The sequence below is a fragment of the Populus euphratica genome, unplaced genomic scaffold, assembly GCF_000495115.2.
Source record: "Populus euphratica unplaced genomic scaffold, PopEup_1.0 scaffold20.1, whole genome shotgun sequence".
In the NCBI taxonomy this organism is placed as follows: domain Eukaryota; kingdom Viridiplantae; phylum Streptophyta; class Magnoliopsida; order Malpighiales; family Salicaceae; genus Populus; species Populus euphratica.
Genome location: NW_011499854.1, coordinates 311,259 through 328,778, shown reverse-complemented (window position 1 = coordinate 328,778; position 17,520 = coordinate 311,259). Strand labels below are relative to the sequence as shown.

General features: G+C 36.1%; 1 protein-coding gene across 3 annotated transcripts; it reads right to left on the bottom strand.

Moving 5' to 3' along the window:
- Positions 1 to 1,115: 1,115 nt before the first annotated feature.
- Positions 1,116 to 16,054, bottom strand: PRT6 (proteolysis 6). 3 transcript variants are annotated; one of them, XM_011021563.1, is made up of 19 exons: positions 15,645 to 16,054; positions 14,124 to 15,230; positions 10,745 to 11,946; positions 10,530 to 10,670; positions 9,641 to 9,884; positions 8,847 to 9,554; positions 8,377 to 8,568; positions 7,582 to 8,267; positions 6,718 to 6,769; positions 5,970 to 6,609; positions 5,029 to 5,237; positions 4,422 to 4,954; positions 4,225 to 4,329; positions 4,014 to 4,080; positions 3,803 to 3,880; positions 2,844 to 2,912; positions 2,443 to 2,538; positions 2,185 to 2,365; positions 1,116 to 1,398 (listed from the first exon to the last, which is right to left on the bottom strand). In XM_011021563.1, the coding sequence occupies exons 1-17, from the start codon at positions 15,717 to 15,719 to the stop codon at positions 2,464 to 2,466; spliced, it is 6,183 nt and encodes a 2,060-aa protein (XP_011019865.1). In that variant the 5' UTR covers positions 15,720 to 16,054; the 3' UTR covers positions 1,116 to 1,398; positions 2,185 to 2,365; positions 2,443 to 2,463. The 3 variants fall into 3 exon arrangements, with proteins under 3 accessions (XP_011019865.1, XP_011019866.1, XP_011019864.1); XM_011021564.1 differs by having other exon boundaries at positions 2,185 to 2,322; XM_011021562.1 differs by having other exon boundaries at positions 2,185 to 2,344; positions 15,645 to 16,053.
- Positions 16,055 to 17,520: the final 1,466 nt, after the last annotated feature.

Here is a 17,520-nt window from a genome sequence, read left to right as displayed (position 1 = left end):
CATTTAAGGTACATGTTTATGTCTTTCTCCAACTAATCACTCATTCAATCATCATATCCCCCAAGTAAATCATAAGTTCGTACAAATGAGTATATTTCATTGAATTATCTCTTACAAACTTTAAAATTAAAAAAAAAAAAAGGGCCTTTTTGAATTTTAAGTGTGTATCATCAAATTAATTATTCCCATGTTATTTTTATGACCTCAAAAGTACTCCTTCCTTAATATCATTGCAACCATGAGGAAATGAACATTCTATTAAGGTGGTGCATGTATCAAATAAACCTTCAATATGTTTTCGATGATCAATTTTTTTTCTCCTTTTTTCTCTTGTTTTCCTCTTTTTTATTTTTAAGCTTGCTTCCTTTTTATCGTATAAAATGATTTTTTTTTAAACCAAGCTCAATTTCAATCCCTTTATTCCCAATCATTTGTCTAAAGAAAAATTCAAACTAGTTTTTGCAAATAAAGCATAGTATGATACCACGAGAACCGGATACCAAGCTAATGTAATTAATCTATAAAACCAATTCTCAACCAAGATAACCGTGAAATCACTGAACTAATAATAATAATAATAATAATTAAAAAAAATATTATGAAAGAAAAGCCAAGCAGCAAGTATAATTGAGACAGTATAACATCCGGTCCAATTAGTAAATTTCTTACAATTACAATCCCCCCTGCTCACTTTCCTTGATTTCTGATGTGCTGAATTGAACTTAACATCATTGTAAAAATTGCATGCTTGTCGTATTTTTGAAATGTATTTTTATACTGAGATTTAATTGACCTGACATGTATTCTCAAATGGAGCTTTAATGCGATCCTATTTCTGAATTTTTAAATAAAATAAAATACAGAAACCGCATCTTTGCGCACGATTGCCTGCCCTATTTTCCATGCACAAAATTATCCAAAATTTAAGGTCCCACGGTGGCCACTGTGATTCCACAATAAATTATGAACAAGCTACGCTGCTGAAAATAGTCGCCATTCTTACTTTTAATGCTGTTGATTTGTTTTTAATTCACTTTCGTGTGTGTAAAAACTAATTAGATCCAAATTTAAATAAAAAAGACACCTTGTTTTAAGATCTCGACGACTATTTAAAGTATGATAAATTTACCCTCTTTTTTTTCATTATTGATATTATTGAAGACTAAAAAGAGATTTTCCCAAGAAATAATCACTCAACGATAAACAAATTAAATTTTGAGCTCCGTTATAATTTCCAAAAGCTGAAGTGCTCAGGATGTACTTATGGACAACATTTACACAAGGTTGTTAATTTTCCTTGGACAAGAAGAGCAAGTCGCCAAATGCACAGATAATAAATGACAGTGCCTCACATGCGACCACAAAGCCAGTAACATGGGTTCCTCCCAGCATTTTGAGCTGCACATGAGACAAAAACACATACATGAGAACCAGCAGTTACCAGTCATGTAGACGGAATATTAGAAGTATATGCAAAATCCAATTATATGATAATAATATATTGAATAAAACACAGGTAAGGGTTCCTCCGCAAAACACAGCAGAAGGGAAATTAATCTGCAGACACAACAGAATCAAACGGGGAAACTCCAGCAAAAAACAATCCTTCTTTAAAGCAACAAAAGGAGAGGGGAGGCATTCGTTTGTAAAAGGCATGCCCTAAACCTTCACCAGGCCACTCCAACAACATTTTCTGAACTCCTTTGCATTTTAAACCCTCAACTGAATGTAATCATGGGATGATTAATAATTTACTAGTAACTAAGATCCCGACCCAGTGCCCCAGTTTATGTACACAGCAAATAGGAGTGTCAAACTGACACATTAAAGATGACGAGAAAGAAATCTGACTTGAATCCTCCCATTGCCATTTATTCATTTTGAGAATTCCACAGGTTGCAAAGATATTCTCTGTGCATTCAGCTGTTGAAGGAACTAGATATTGTTCATAATGTTACAAAGAATTCAGGCCCAGGCTTTCTTAGGGGAGATCTCTTCCCCTACAAAACCACACTATAATTCCAGTTTAGAATATTTTACCCCCCCACAAACTAATAATTTTGCCGCTGACAGCACGAATCCTTTTCAAGCAAGAAGGCAGGGTGTCTTTTCAGCATAAAAACAAAAATTAATTTGGGAAACAAAAGAGAGTAACACCACAAAATGTAACTGTAGTGAACTCACCGGTATGAAGTGCTTATCCAACTGCAGAACACCTATATCCTGAACCCTAGATCTTTAACTAATTTCCCCCAAAATGTGTGGATGACTTGGCAATCTTCGCATGTACAGAAAAGCACTTGACATCCTTCCAATATCAATCTGATTCAAAATCCTTCTATGCCTGAGAAATCCGTATGGAAAACTAAGAAAAGAAATAAACCTACAAGAAGCAATTCAAGACACATAAGCAAACAAGATGAACGAGCTAAAAAAATGAACCTTGAAGATGAATCTTCCCAGCTAGACCAAGAATAAGGATCCAATGGTAGTTTGGCCAAGAACCTTAGAGCTCCGATCAAGGCCATGAGAAGCAACCTAACATGCACAATTAAATAAAACAATCTATGACAAATACATACAAAAATAAAAAAGAAACATATACAAATGACAGTGTGTATAAAGAAAGATTCCCTAGTAAATTGAAAGCACTGCTGCCACAATTACAATATCCACGCCATTTTTCTTTTTTATTGTCTCCCAATTGAATAGGTAAGTAATGGATTAAACTCCAACTAGCCAATATTACGATGCTCAGATGAGGCAAACCCCAATTATATTCAGTGGTTCAAGATATTGGGTATACAAACTATCAATAAGGAGAGCCTGTCAAACATTCTCACCATGTAAGCTAGTGCAGCATAGCGCTCCTCATTCAGGTACAATGGCTTTCCTCTCAGAATTTGAATATCCTGCAAGAAGTTTTAGGAATATTAACAATATCATATAAAAGATTTGATTGAACTTTGAACTCAAAACAAGCAATTCGAACTTCATTGTATTTTAACCAGATCAAATCCTCAACCAAACATGATGTGCATTTGCAAATCGAATCCTCAACCAAACATGATGAGCATTTGTTAAATGCAAATGGCAGATGCCTTGCAATCCAAAAGGAAGAGAAGAAAATTTTTAAGGGAAACAGGGAAAAGTTCATAAAATAAATGAAAATATCATCAATTTATTTTCACATATTTTATATATAAATATTTATATTTTATTCTTCTCAAATTTTAAGAATATTTTTACATCAATTATGGTGATTATATTTTTTTTATATAGTTAATCCAATAAATTACAATATAATATAGCCCTGACACCATCAAACTGAACTCAATTTCAATATGTTAAGGCCCAAAATTCACATAATGTAAAAATAAAAGCCCAAAGTCCAACAAGAAAAATAGGTATGATTAGAAGAATGAAGTAATTTACTGTTGCCAGTTGTAATACACTTAACAAAATCCCAAATGCATCGTCTTCCTTCTCTCAACTAATGCAGGTTTTCCATATCATGTCATGTCATGTCCACACGGGTATGGGGGTAAATTGGCAAGTGGAAGCAACAAAGGAAAAGGTGTTTGAAAACAAAGAAGTCAACAAAACATGGGCCCCAGTTAGAATTAAGACTTCAACACTTACGCAACACGCCTGCACGTGCATACACACATTCACAAGATAATTCCATTTCTTTCTTAACCAAAATTACCACAAAACATATCAAAATGGCCTAAAACAACCAGTACACACAGAAGATTCCATCATTGAAACACCTTTTACAAGAGCAGAATAAACAACTTGCCTCTTCACCAAATGCATCCAAGTATGGAGATGGCCAAGGAGACTGGCGTGCGCATCTTTGTAGCAGAATTGTAGTTCTCTATAATTACAAACACTATTATTTGTCACCTCTCCAAATAGATGACACTCACAACAAATAAAAAAACTTGAAATAAAACAGAATTGATAGGACTTCCCAGAAGCAAGCTAGTAAAAGTAGGTAGTGTTCATACCTTGATCAACAGAAATACACCAGTACCAGCACCGCAGGCCATAGCATGAGTTTGGCATCCACTTTCCCTTCCATGAAAATAAACATATCATCAATTAAAATCCATAAAGTGGTGCCTTCTAAAACATGACATCCAGATTCAGAACAACTACGTGTGCAAGTGTTTAGCTGGAGATTTTAATAACATCAATGAGAATGGGCAAGACATGAACCTGCAGCATGACTTCCAGTTGAGAGAGCAAACTCTACCACAGAATAGGCAAAGAGCAGGGTCATCAAGCACAGTCTTGCAGCCAACACATTTCTGTTTTATATACCTGAATAACACACACAAATTCTCTCAGTGAACTGGGGCATTGAAAAATGTTTCATCTAAAAGCATATATGAAGAGTCATGCTCATGGCAGACCTCTGCAGTAGATCCTGGTAAACATGCGGTAGGTGCATTAACTTGAATGGAACTGCAGGTGTGACATGTAGAACATGTTGGGGACTAAAGACTTCATACTGCTTGCAAAAATGATGGAGCCATTTTGTAACTAAAGATCGTAGAGTATGATCCTTGAGGACAAAAAATAATGGAGGAATTTTGAACATCTTTTCCAGCTCTTGAACGTCATTAAGCTCGTCTTGAGCTCCACTCATGTTATCCATGTAATTGACAGCATTAGATGATCTATTCAACACATCCCTATCACAGAATGGTGCTGAGACCGAGGTACTCAGCAATTTCCACAACAAAGCACACCTCCTCAAGTAAGGGAAACTCAATCTACGAATTACATTGATGATGTCAGAAGACGAATCGATGTTGACGGAAACAAAATAATCCTTGATGCATCCAGATTCCCCAAAAACCTTGGAGATGTCAGTAATCAGAGAATCATCAAAATTTGATTCCCTCATTTCACGTTGATGTTTCCCACAAAATATTACTATAGCCTGTCGCAAAATATAGGAATTAGAAACTAGAGTTACAGGAACATTGAGAAGGGGGAAAAACACAGTTATCATACCTGAGCTACGGAAGCACAATAGAAAACATGAATAAGGGACAATAAGGAATCTTGACAAGACAGAAATGGGCATGGGAGACAAAACAGGGCCCACATCAATGATGAAAAAGCATCATGAGCAAGGACAGGTTCAGCCACCCAATTCCAAAATTGAACGTCAGAGTATGAAACTTCCTTCCCAATGTGTGCTAAGATGCACGACATATTTTCTGTGAGAATAGCATCCACATTAAAATAGAGAACAAAACAACAAAGTGCAAGATTGGCTATTAGTCAATAAAATATATAACCATCTTATAAGCAATTTTATCATGCAAAACAAGCACTTGATAAGGCCTCCAAAGTTTTTGGTAGATAATTATGTGGCTTTGTAGAAAGGTTGCCCCCAGGTTTTTCTTGAGGTTGATTTTCAAGATGAAATCCAAATGATCCAAAGATTCCAGCCACAATACGGAACAACATCCTCCCTGATCCAATACATTCTCCTAGTCAAAAAATGAAGATTGAGGATGCAACATAATTAGAGAAGGGGATGGGTGGACTGGTTGGCCAATGTGTGGTTGCATCACAATCTTATAATCTTCATATGGCTACTGGCAGCTTGCTTCCCTGAGTCACTGGATAGGGGTTTCTTAGCCCTGTATCATGTAAGCAGTTCCTTTCTTTTTTTTTTCACCTCCGGCCCTGAACACCAACCCAAACAAGAAGACGAAGAAGGGAAAATAAAACAAAGCAAGCTCCTATCTCTTAAAATCTATGACCAACCAATTATGATGACATTATATTTCAATGCCAAAGGCATGGTGCAGGCATAACAGATCTTAGAACTACGTACAAAATGGTAGCCCCTGACTTGAAAAAAGACATTAGTGCTTACAAGAAGAAATCAGCAGCAGCAATCCATTGGATGCGTTAAGGCAACACAATAACAAAAGACTCACCTCCACACCTATAAGCACCACTGGGATAATCATTGGGAACTCCTGAGCAAATAGACTCTGCAAATAGCTGAATACCCCTAAATCTCTGAAGCACATGAAGAGGATTCTTACTCCTCAGATTTTGGACAATTTTGAGCAACAAGGATAGTGTAAATCCACTGGTAGATTTGAGTTCCTTGTACAACGCATTTAGGCTATATGTAGGAGTCAAATGTGTTCCTCCACATCGTGCTGCAATCTCCATAGATACAAGGGAATACTTAAGAGTATCCCACATAATCATGGAATGGTTTACCCTTGCAGATCCTGAGAACTTATCCCATCTGTTTGGGAAATATAGTTTAATAAGGAGACGGGAAATTGAATCAAGATTCGGCCAAATTTTTTGACCCCTTTGCAAGGGAATAGATTTCAAGATATCTCCCTTTTCAACAATTTTTGCAGCAGATTTCAAGAGAAACAAGGCATGTTGAAGCTGAAGAGAATCACATCCTTCACTTGATGAGACCAAAGGCCCCACAGCATGCAGTGAACTGACAGTTGATATCATGGGCTGTCTCCAAAGCTTTTGGAAATCCCCAGGCAATGAAGGCAAGACAGAATTTGCTAGTTGACGACATACAGGGCAGAGAAATTCCCCCTGAGAAAACGGGGAGAAAAAATGAATCCGAAATGTTTTCTTTCCTTCCCCCTGCAGTGGGGACCACAATCTTTAAAAATGCACAAATTTACTTGTAGAAAAAAGTACCTGATCTGGGTCAACAATATGCCCTCCTTCAAACACAATTCTTCTGACATGTCTGTGTAAGGAATGTGATCGCAAAAATTTAGCCTTCGCAGACAAATACATGGCCACATAAAAGGACTATAGGCCTAATCATCTCTTTGTAGCATGTTATAAAATACCACGCAAATGAGAGAAAAAAACTATCCAGAGACAAACTTATGTATTCAAAGGCATTCATTCCCTTCATACTTGAGGACCATCTAGATGATAATGTCAGGAGCTAAAAGGCATTTTGGGTGTCCTAGATGTTGCTGCCAAAGGGTAACACAATTATATAATGTTTTAAGCCATTACAATTAAGCAATTGCCTCATAAGCAAAAGGTGTGTTTTTGCAGTTTTACGCCTTGACAAGCATATTATATGCCATAGGGTATTTTAAACAAGCTTTTATTATATTTGAGGTGCTGTCTTCTTTTTACTATTTGCAGTATCATTTACCATTAACAGAATGCAGAGAAGTTTCTTTATTAACATGATGCATTGCTCAGTTCCATTTATGTTGTTGTATCTCATACCAGTCATTTATTTTATCTCTAGTTGTTTTTCTTGCCAACCATATCCTGGAACAAATTGGCAGCTAAACTTCCAGTGTACTTTTCTTTTCTCAATGCCCATTAGCTATGTATTTGAGATTACAATGACCATCCAAAGCAATTACTGATCCCAGCCCGACAAATTAACATCAGAAAATAATAAAGCAGGTAACAATTTTAAAGAAATCAAAACTCCACATCTTTACGACAAGATATTTGAGTCAAACTGGAAAGTCAAGTAAGAGATCTGATAGTGACAAGCTTCAAGTTTTTCACACCAATAGCACTTACCGTTCCTTCAATGATGACAAATAACGATCAAGACATTCCTGATGCACAGCATGTCCACAGGAAGATAGATGAACCCCATCACAATCTGCAGGGCCAAATCCATCATATGTGAGAGACCGGGAAGGAAATTCTGCCTGTATCTCATCATTAGGAGCGCTTTCAGAAGAAGAAGGGTGCTCTGTTATCTCTCTAGAAAGAGCTGCTATATATTTTCCAAGCAATACAGATTCAACAGGACTGCTTATCTGAACACCTTCAGCAGCTGTAAATTTCTCAGTCTGCAATCCAGAATTTGAAACGAGCATATTATCGTGCATTTCTTTCCGCATGGAGAAGTACATGTCTTGTTCTAACATCTCAAAGGTATTCATAGTCCTATCTTTCCCATCCTTGGATGCAGAAGATACTTGGGAACTCCTTAATAAAGGGAACCGAGCCCGAGCCTTGATGAATTCAATAATAGCATTTACTTCCCCAGGTTGAGCATAATTAGAAAATTGGTTGACTACATCCTGAACAAAATGTGTTAGTTGAGTAGATGAAATCATTCCCGAACCACTAGAAGAGCTTATTCCAGATTGATTGGTCAATGCCTTTGCAATTACAGAGTTTTGCTCCTTGTCAGGTAGCTGATCTCGATCCCATGATGGAGGGCCTCTGTCAATGAAGCTCAAAAGCCTTGATTTCTTGGTCCAGTATCAAATTCACATTGCAGAAGGAAACTCGGTCAACAATCAAAACTATTTCAGTTATATATATATCCTACAAAAGCTGACCTACAAAGCAGTAGCTTACCTGAAGCAGAATCAAGAAGGACACAGGATTTTTGGAATTGGGATCATGGCAAAGAGAGCAAACATCTTGCGTTGACTCTTCCAATTTCTGTGTGCCATCTGAGTCAATTTCTTCTGCTCCAGTATTTGGAACATCATCAGTAGCAGAGTTCATACTCGATAAAAATTTGGACTGCTCAGCTTTCATTTTTGCCTGCATCAAAGGTTTAGTAAGCTTTGATAAAATGCAATTCATTAGTATTCAAGATCACATTTCCTTGGGTCAAAAAATCATCTTAAAAAGTGGAAAGACAATATAACTAGGATCATCACTGGTTGGAATAATATTCATCTTACATCTGTGATATTAACAAGAATGAATAAAAAGAAAATGTGCCCCTTCTCTGGTTCACCTTTGGGAAGCAAACTTAATGCAATTTTCATTCTTCGCAAAAATTGAAAAGAATTACAAGATGTGCAACAGCATCTCACCAATATGGCAGCCTGTCTCTCGAGAGCTTTGGCTTTGCGTTTCTCACTATCAGAAGCTGAACCCAATGTGTTTTTCTCAATATTTGGAACTGATTGTGATAAATGAATGGCCATCTCAGGGGCAAGTTGCTGCAGTTTGGTCATACATCCAGCATCTATCTCTGCAAACCTCTTCAACAAACTTTCAATCAAAGAAGAGAGGTTGTAACTGCCTGCTTCCAAGAGGTTGTCAGAACTCTCTCTCTTGTGTATCCTCATGAGCAAGACAAGAAGTGACAGCAAGCTCTGGCCACCAGAGCTGTAATTTAATCCCTCTTGGATTTCTTCACCCACAAAACCAAACATAGAAGTGGAGTTTTCAATGTGAAATGACATATCCATTTCTTTCTGCTGAATACAGATGTCTAATGCTAATGAGAGAAGGTGCAGTGCAGATAGAAGAACACCATCAGGAACACGCTTATGCATGAAAATAGCATAAAATAATACAGCACGGATGATTTTAATGACCACTTTACTACTAGCTATTCTAGCTACGCCCTTAAGAGGAGGGTAAATATCTGTCCACCTAGGAAGCTGTGTTGTTCCTGCAGAAGCACTACAGTAGCGCAAATATCTTTCTTCTGCAACTTGTAAATCCCGTGAATTCCAACGAGGGTGGTACAGATCTAGCTCTTTCCAATATGCCCAGCGCAAAGAATACATCCCCTAAGATTTAAAATACATAGAGCAACTTATTGAAATGAACATTTAACTCTTAAACACCATCAGATGTTGTGGGCCACAAAAATAACCTGATTGAAGCCGGATGGATTAGAAAATACAGCAACTGTATCCAAAACTTCCTGAAGTTGGTCAATCTTGGAGAGATCACGGGGCAAGGATTTAACTAATTGACTGCGAGTGGCATCTCCAATTGCTAACTTATGAACCAACTCTCTCTTCAAATTTTCAGCAGGAGTCAACCCAGAAAACCGCCTTTCCTGGACAATTTGTATAAGAAGCGTGAGCATTTCCTGCATCAAAACTGGTTCATACCTGCAAACACAGCATAGCATACCATAACATTAATATTATAGATCTGATATTCTATCAACTTCAACATGACCTGACATTGAAATACAGAATGTGGACCGTATATAAGGCATTCTAAAGAGAAGCAATACAGAAACTTCCTACTGGAAGAGGAAGTCCCTTTTTCTTTAGCATGTGGGGAGGGGGGGGTGGGGAATACAAATAGAGATTAAATGATGCACATGTCTTGGCCTGGCACTTAATTAATAATAAGCACATCATGTTATTCTCCTGTCAGTGATTAAACAACAAATTGGAAAAAGAAAACTCGGGAAGATGAAGTGTTAGTCCAAAGGTTAAAGAACAAAACATTTCAAAAATGAATCACTAACGTATTTAACAAGTATTGGCCCATTTGAAAACTTATACGCATGAAGTGAAAGAGAGCATCTCAGACTTAGACTTTTAAAGGAATTAAGAGCAGCTGTTCTTTTAATTCTTCTAAGGATACGATAACAAAAACTGGGAATAGAAGATCCAACAAGACATGCACATCACCTTTAGAAGCATATCTGAGAATTTCCATTGGATGAAATATCAAGAACATGAAGCACCTAAAATTATATGAGACCATGCTAAACTACTAAAATTAAGGGAAAGTTCAAGTACTCTGTAGATTGCTTAGCTTTCAGAGAAAGATAGTATGACAACCCAAAACGTTCTAGAATTCTACTGACATAGAGGTCAGGTGGAGCCAAAGCAGCACAGCACTGCAGAAGAAATAGATCAAACTCTAAACCCTGTTCAGACCTGCATAACGGAAAAGTGAGAAATGCCGCAACCAGTAATATCCAGAAAAAATATAATTTGCATGAAGTACCCACCAGCGTACTGAGCGGTACCACTCACAGCATAAAATGGCAGCATCCCCATTCTTCCTCCACATTCCAGCATGGACCTGGGCACAGAACACCCTATTCCGCAAAGGGTGCTCCATAACAAAGGCAGAAAAACCACAAGGGTGGCAACCCTCAAGAAGACATCCAAAGAAATCATCATCAGTTCTAGATAATGAAGTTGAGGTGCTAGCATTGATCGCGTTCATAACCACAGATCCACCATAACACCTTCTTAATGCTTTATGTAAAAGCATGGAAAGTAATCGATGCAAAGGAGTGTGAACAGATACATCACGTGAACTAACATCATAAATTATGTCTGGCCAATCAGACAAACTTAAAAAACGTAGGAGGCCCAAGTCTGATGAACTGCTGCCTTCCATCAAACTGTCACTGGAGCCTGAATAGTCAGTATCACCAGGAACTGTTGTTTTGCAGTCCTTTACTACATTAGCATTATCTACATTGACACTCGCATGGCAGCTACTATATGCAACTGAAGAACATTCATCTTTCCTTGTACTGCCATGGCCACCAAATATATATTTGCCTTCTCTAATCTTACACAATTTTTTCTCAAATGCTGGAAAGTTGCTAACAGAAATGCTGCTAGTATCTCCAGAGACTTGAGCCCCAAATGAATCATCAGCTCCCAAACAATTCTCAATGGCCCTCAAGCACTCATAGGTTAACCACATCACTGAGGAAGGAAGTAAGTGACGGTAAGTGGAATCTGAATCAACTTCAACAACCTTCTCTGCAGAAATGAATGAAGTACTTTCTGTCACACTACATACAGAGCTTTCCTGAGACAGCCGTCCAATTTTTGTGTGTCTCATGCTATCCTGTTCATCCATATCTTTTCCATGAATGTTAAGAAAAGTAACATCATCTGCCTCCTCGCTCATAGAAAATGCTCCATCCACCAAAAGATAATGGATGTTTGCAATAGAATGACCCAGAACAAAAAGCAAATTAATATTCTCACTTTCTTCTTCTACATAGAGGCCAGTTTCTCTCTTTAAGGGCCCCATCCCCTGCAGAAAAGAAAGAAGTTCCATCCAAGTTCTCAAGACAGCCCTCTGTACATGAGTTACATTTTTTTGTACAACACCATGGCTCATAACAAATCGAACATCTTCAACTACACGTATGCCGATCTCATACAAATGTGCCCACTTGGTAAACTGCAGAAAGATAATAATCAACAATTTGACATATGAAACAGAAATAACAAGAAGAGAAAATTAAAACTTCAGCTGCTAAAAGCAATGATAAGGAAATATTTAAAATTGAATCCATTAACCTGCTTAACCATGCCTTTAAACATCATCATCAAGACATAATTGCATAAAAACAAGATCAGTTTAGAAATCTGATTTTGTCTCTTATAACGCATCTGAAAGCCCACATCTTGAATGGCAATGATTACTCATTAGAAAAGTTTGCATGGATCTCATCAAAAGATGAAAGTCATATCCTGAAGCTTAATGAAGAATTAATAGTGTTCCTTTTATAACACTAGGGTTTTCTTTGTTTGTGGAAATGTTTTCTATTAGCAGAGGACAAATCTTATTGGTAGTTTAAATTGGATTTTCACTCCATTTTGCCTCATCAGACAGAGAAAGGGAAAAAAAAAGACAGAATGTGAGAACTAAAGTCAAATCAATAACCATTAAACATAGAACATGCACCAGCAATTCAATTTTTACACAAAAACATCCCCACTTTCATATTTTTAGTATGCATAAATGAAACTCGTAGTCATACTCTTTATCAATCAATCTTAAACTTTGTACTTAGAGAATCTAAAATAAAAAATGGGTAACCGATTGAAGACGTACATTACAAAAGCTCTTTAAAATAAGAAAAGATTTTACCATAACAAAAATGAAAAACCACAAACAAAGGGATAACCAGATTCCAAAGAGGAAGAATGTGGATTTCTTAAATTTTCATGGTTAATAGAAGAAAATTCTCCACAAGCAGATAAACTAGTCATCTAATTTGCTGGTTCCAATTTCTCTCACACCTGAACCCATGGGGGGAAATTATGGTAATAACCCATCAATAATTTTTGTGTCACATGTCATACCAGCTAACCACAAAAAATTACAATAAGGTGTTGTGGTAATAAGCAAACTTAGAAAATCCTTTCCGTGCTAAGTTTCAACATGTTCCCTTTTGGTAATATGCAAACTTATAAAATTCTTTTTGTGCTAAGTTTCAACACGTTCCTTTTTGGTAATATGCAAACTTATAAAATCCTTGTTGTGCTAAGTTTCAGCATGTTCCCTTTTTCAGGCATGATTATGATTGATAACAATAAACATTTGTTGTGATTTAAAATCAAACACAAGTCCTCGCTATGAAATATTTGTGTAAAATGCCCCCAGCATAGAAGACACAAAGCCACCTATTCCTTAAATGCCTGACTGCATGGAATATGAAATAGAAGCAGGAATTGTAGTTATTTAATCTTTAATTCTATACATTTTGATATTTCCTGTAAAACTAGTCTACTTAGGAATCCATCTTCCTTACAGAAAGTAATATTATTTAGGAATTCCTAGCTTATATAGGAACAAGAATATTAATTAAGCTTATATAGGAGCAAGAATATTAATTAGTAGCTTTCTATTAGTTATGATTTCCCATTCCTGTTTGGTTTTCTATTTCCTTCTTAGTTCAGAACTTTTAGAGGTTTAGGAAGCACCAATTCTATGCAATCGTAGGACTTTGAACAACGAAACTGTGAGTATTTGATTTAGTTTACGGGTTGCAGCCCTATGCATTATTTCTTTCTCTTCTCTTTTCTCCAAGCACTCTCTGTTTCTTGGCCCTTTCCTTCTATTTCTTCTTGCTATTGGATTAACATTCAGAACAACAGTGACAGTCCCAATCCCATCTAAAACACATCCTCAATCCCATATACATCAAATCCTAACCCTAATTTCCACATAAATCCCAAATTCTTCAAACCTACCTTGTCAAGAATCACAAAACCAAAGTTGTCCAGAATAAATTATTTAACCAAGAAAGCGGAATAGAGTTCTATTTTCTTATTATTTATGATGATATGCTTGCAGTATTTTAAAGCCACTGCTTAGCTACCATTCAGTAGACTTGGAAAGCTCCTTTATTTAAATTGCTTTAATTTAGTAAATGCCCTATTTTCTTATCATAACTCCAAATTCTTTTCTTTCTTAACAAAATTTTGTTCTATCAAAAGTAAAATCAGAGCAAAACTTATTCTAGTTTATTTGCAAACATAATCCAGCTAAGAGGCTCACTACAAGATATGAGGAGTAAAGGATGAGATAAAGCATCAAAAACATTATAAACTGAAAAATAAATGCATTACCTGTAAACGACCATCTTCTCCAGCACACTGGATAAATAAATCTTCCAAGCACCCCAACAACAAGCCTAGCAAGTTCATCTCCTTCACAAGTCGCGGGGTGAGAGTGGGCACAGTAAAAATTTGCACAGAGAATATGGATAGCAAAGAATATTTCACGTGTGTATCATCAACACTTTCTTTCATCGCTTCATGTACAACAAATGGATAATAACGCAAAAATTCTTTGGCGAACTCGTACTTGAAAATGGGCTCTCCCAACAATTTCAGGAGCAGCTCATGAAGTTTCTTCACAACACCCTCACTCAAGAACCTCTCTGCCCTCACAAGAATCTCCAGTAAACCTCCTAGAGAAATCACCCTCCTGGAAACAAAACTAAGCAAACTCTCACTGCATTTACAGAACTCTAGTAGCATCTCAACAACTGCAACTGTTAGCTGATTTGCAATCTCTTCGCACATAACAGCACTATCAGCTGCATTTGGATTTTTCTGGGAGATGGTTTCAGCAGACACTAGCTTATTTTTCCAACAACCTAGAAGAGCATCGAGGACAGGACCTACAGATCTTGCAAACTCCTCTGGAAGGGGTTTTATTTGTTCAGTACCTTTATGCTTTGAGCAGAACCCCTCTCGTTTCCATGCTGTCACATCCCCACAATCACAACAACCTCCGCCTGTGTATATAATAGAATAGTCATGATCCTTGTGGTTCCCATTCTGAAAACAAGGAACACAAATTGCACATGTGGGGTCATGTTCACATGTTTGGCACCGATATGCTATATCATTATTTCCCCAAACAGCTCCACAAACACCACGCCCAGCACTCATCTTAGATAGGTTCTTAAGTGCAACAGCTGGTTGGCCCAAAAACATCAGCCATTGTAACCAAACCATGCATTCCCTGAAATAGTATTCCATTGTCTGGTCAGCAGATTTTTTAGAGGCTAGCTTAGCATTTAGGAGAATCTCTGCCATTTCATCATCAATAGGCAAGATTGCTGCCACTAGCTCAGGTATGCGAGACCAATTATCCATGATATAATCAACCAGGCCAGAATGCAACATAACACGGTACTCCTTGGGAACTCCAAACTGAGTAAGCCTCTGTTACAAAATAGAAAGATTAAATATCTAAAACGAGAGAGAGAGAGAGAGAGAGAGCACATTTTAAATAACCAAATAATCGTTTGGTATCAATTCCATTGGCTGAATTTTTTCTTAAAGTTATCAAAACGTTTGAAAACCACAAAAGAAAAGGAATGGTCTTCTTTTTTAGATTTCTACTAGACACCATCTCCCACTCTTCTTCCCGAATCACCACCATCACTGTAACCGCCATTTACATACACAATTGAAAGAACAACAACAATAATAAAGCTAGCAGAATTCGTAATCAAAACCGTAGATTCAAATTATAAATTGGCACTCCATTGGACACAGAGATCCTGCTAAGTAAAAGCTGAAACTGAATTCTTTATTATATATATAACGACGATTCAACAGAGAAATAGGGAATACCAAAAGAAGTAGATCACGAGGCCCGATGGAGCTAGCAGATTCTGGAGGCAAATCGATGTCCATGCTATCCGTCATCTTAAAACGCAACACCCAATCTGAAAAACACCACCGACGACTCAATAATACTTGCAAACCCTAAACCTCCACCAATTATAATTTTATTTTGTATCAGCAAAAAACCATTTCTCAGTATCTGTATCTTCCTTCGCTCTCAGTTTGTTGGGTTAACCTTGTTTTTCTTATCTGGAAGAAGCTATGAGGGAGGACAACGGAAGAATGAGATTACTAGCCCCCTTCTTCTTCTTTTTTGGTAATTTTTTATTTAAAAAATAAGAAGCAAATAAAAAATTATGTCAGGGGGGTGGCGTGGGCATCTTGATTAGTCTGGCTTGCTCCTTTTCATATGGAGTAGTTGCTCTGAGGCTAAAGCTTGTGAAATATCAAGTCGTATGTGGGCTTTCGCCTATTAGTTCAACAACAATATCCATAACCCATTATACTCGCCTTCTCGATGGCTTATTCGTGAATGAGAGCGTCGATTCATTCATGCAACAAGTCTGTTATAAAAATATAATTTTTTTATTTAATTTTTTTATAACCAAATTTTATAAAATAAAATGTTAAATTAGAGTAAAAAGATTTTAAGAGACACTGTCACAATGTAAAACACATAAAAAATATATTGTGAATTTCAAAGTTTTTGTATACTCGCCTTCTCGATGGCTTATTCGTGAATGAGAGCGTCGATTCATTCATGCAACAAGTCTGTTATAAAAATATAATTTTTTTATTTAATTTTTTTATAACCAAATTTTATAAAATAAAATGTTAAATTAGTGTACAAATATAAAATTTAAAGAGACACTGTCGCAATGTAAAACACATAGAAAATATATTGTGAATTTCAAAGTTTTTGTGAATTTTATTTTGATTCTAAAATATATTTTGTTTATTTTTAAGTTTAAAAAAAGATAAAAAATGAAAAAAAAGTTATTATTTGACAAATATTTTGACCACAGAAAATGATGTTTTTGGCATCAATGAGTTTTACCTGATGAGAAAAATCCCAAGATGTTTTTTATCTTTGACTTGTTAGACAAAGTAAATGAGAGTTGAGAGATTTTTTTAGTTTAGTTTAGTTTAGTTTTTTCTAGTTAATTTCAGGGTGTTTAAGTTGATAAATTGATTTGTTGATACTTGGTCGATCGTCAAAACCACCAAAATATAATTGTTTGACAAATATTTTGACCATAAAAAATGATGTTTTTGGCATCAATGAGTTCTACCGAGTTCTACCTGATGAGAAAAGTCCCAAGATGTTTTTTATCTTTGACTTGTTAGACAAAGGAAATGAGAGTTGAGAGATTTTTTTTAGTTTAGCTTAGTTGTCGATCGTCAAAACCACCAAAATATAATTTTAATTTAACTACCATAAACAAAATAAATTTGTAGTATAATCGTGAGAACCAGGTCAAATCCAAGAAAAAAATTGTTTAATTCTCGTATAATATATTGAAATGAGAAAGACTGAGGGATTTTAATGAAAAATTTAAGAAAACTACCATAAACAAAATAAATTTGTAGTATGATCGTGAGAACCAGGTCGAATCCAAGAAAAAATTTGTTTAATTCTCGTATAATATATTGAAGTGAGAAAGAATGAGGGATTTTAATGAAAAATTTAAGAAACAATAATTCTAAAAAATAATAAATTAATATGTCATTAAATCAGTTTAAGGATCTACACATTCATTCCTATAAATTTGTTGTTCATTGAAGTAAAATAAATATTCTTTCACACTAAGTAAATAAATTTGATATCTCTTAAAGATTAGAAAAATCAATGAGATTACAATTATATTAATTAGAAAAGGCT

Coding starts and splice junctions, on each gene's coding strand:
- PRT6 (XM_011021563.1), bottom strand. CDS start 15,719: ATGACGGATAGCATGGACATCGATTTGCCTCCAGAATCTGCTAGCTCC. Junction 5,238..5,969: donor TGGTGCTTATAGGTGTGGAG/GTGAGTCTTTTG, acceptor CTATTCTCACAG/AAAATATGTCGTGCATCTTA. Junction 2,913..3,802: donor TGGATGCATTTGGTGAAGAG/GCAAGTTGTTTA, acceptor AACTTCTTGCAG/GATATTCAAATTCTGAGAGG.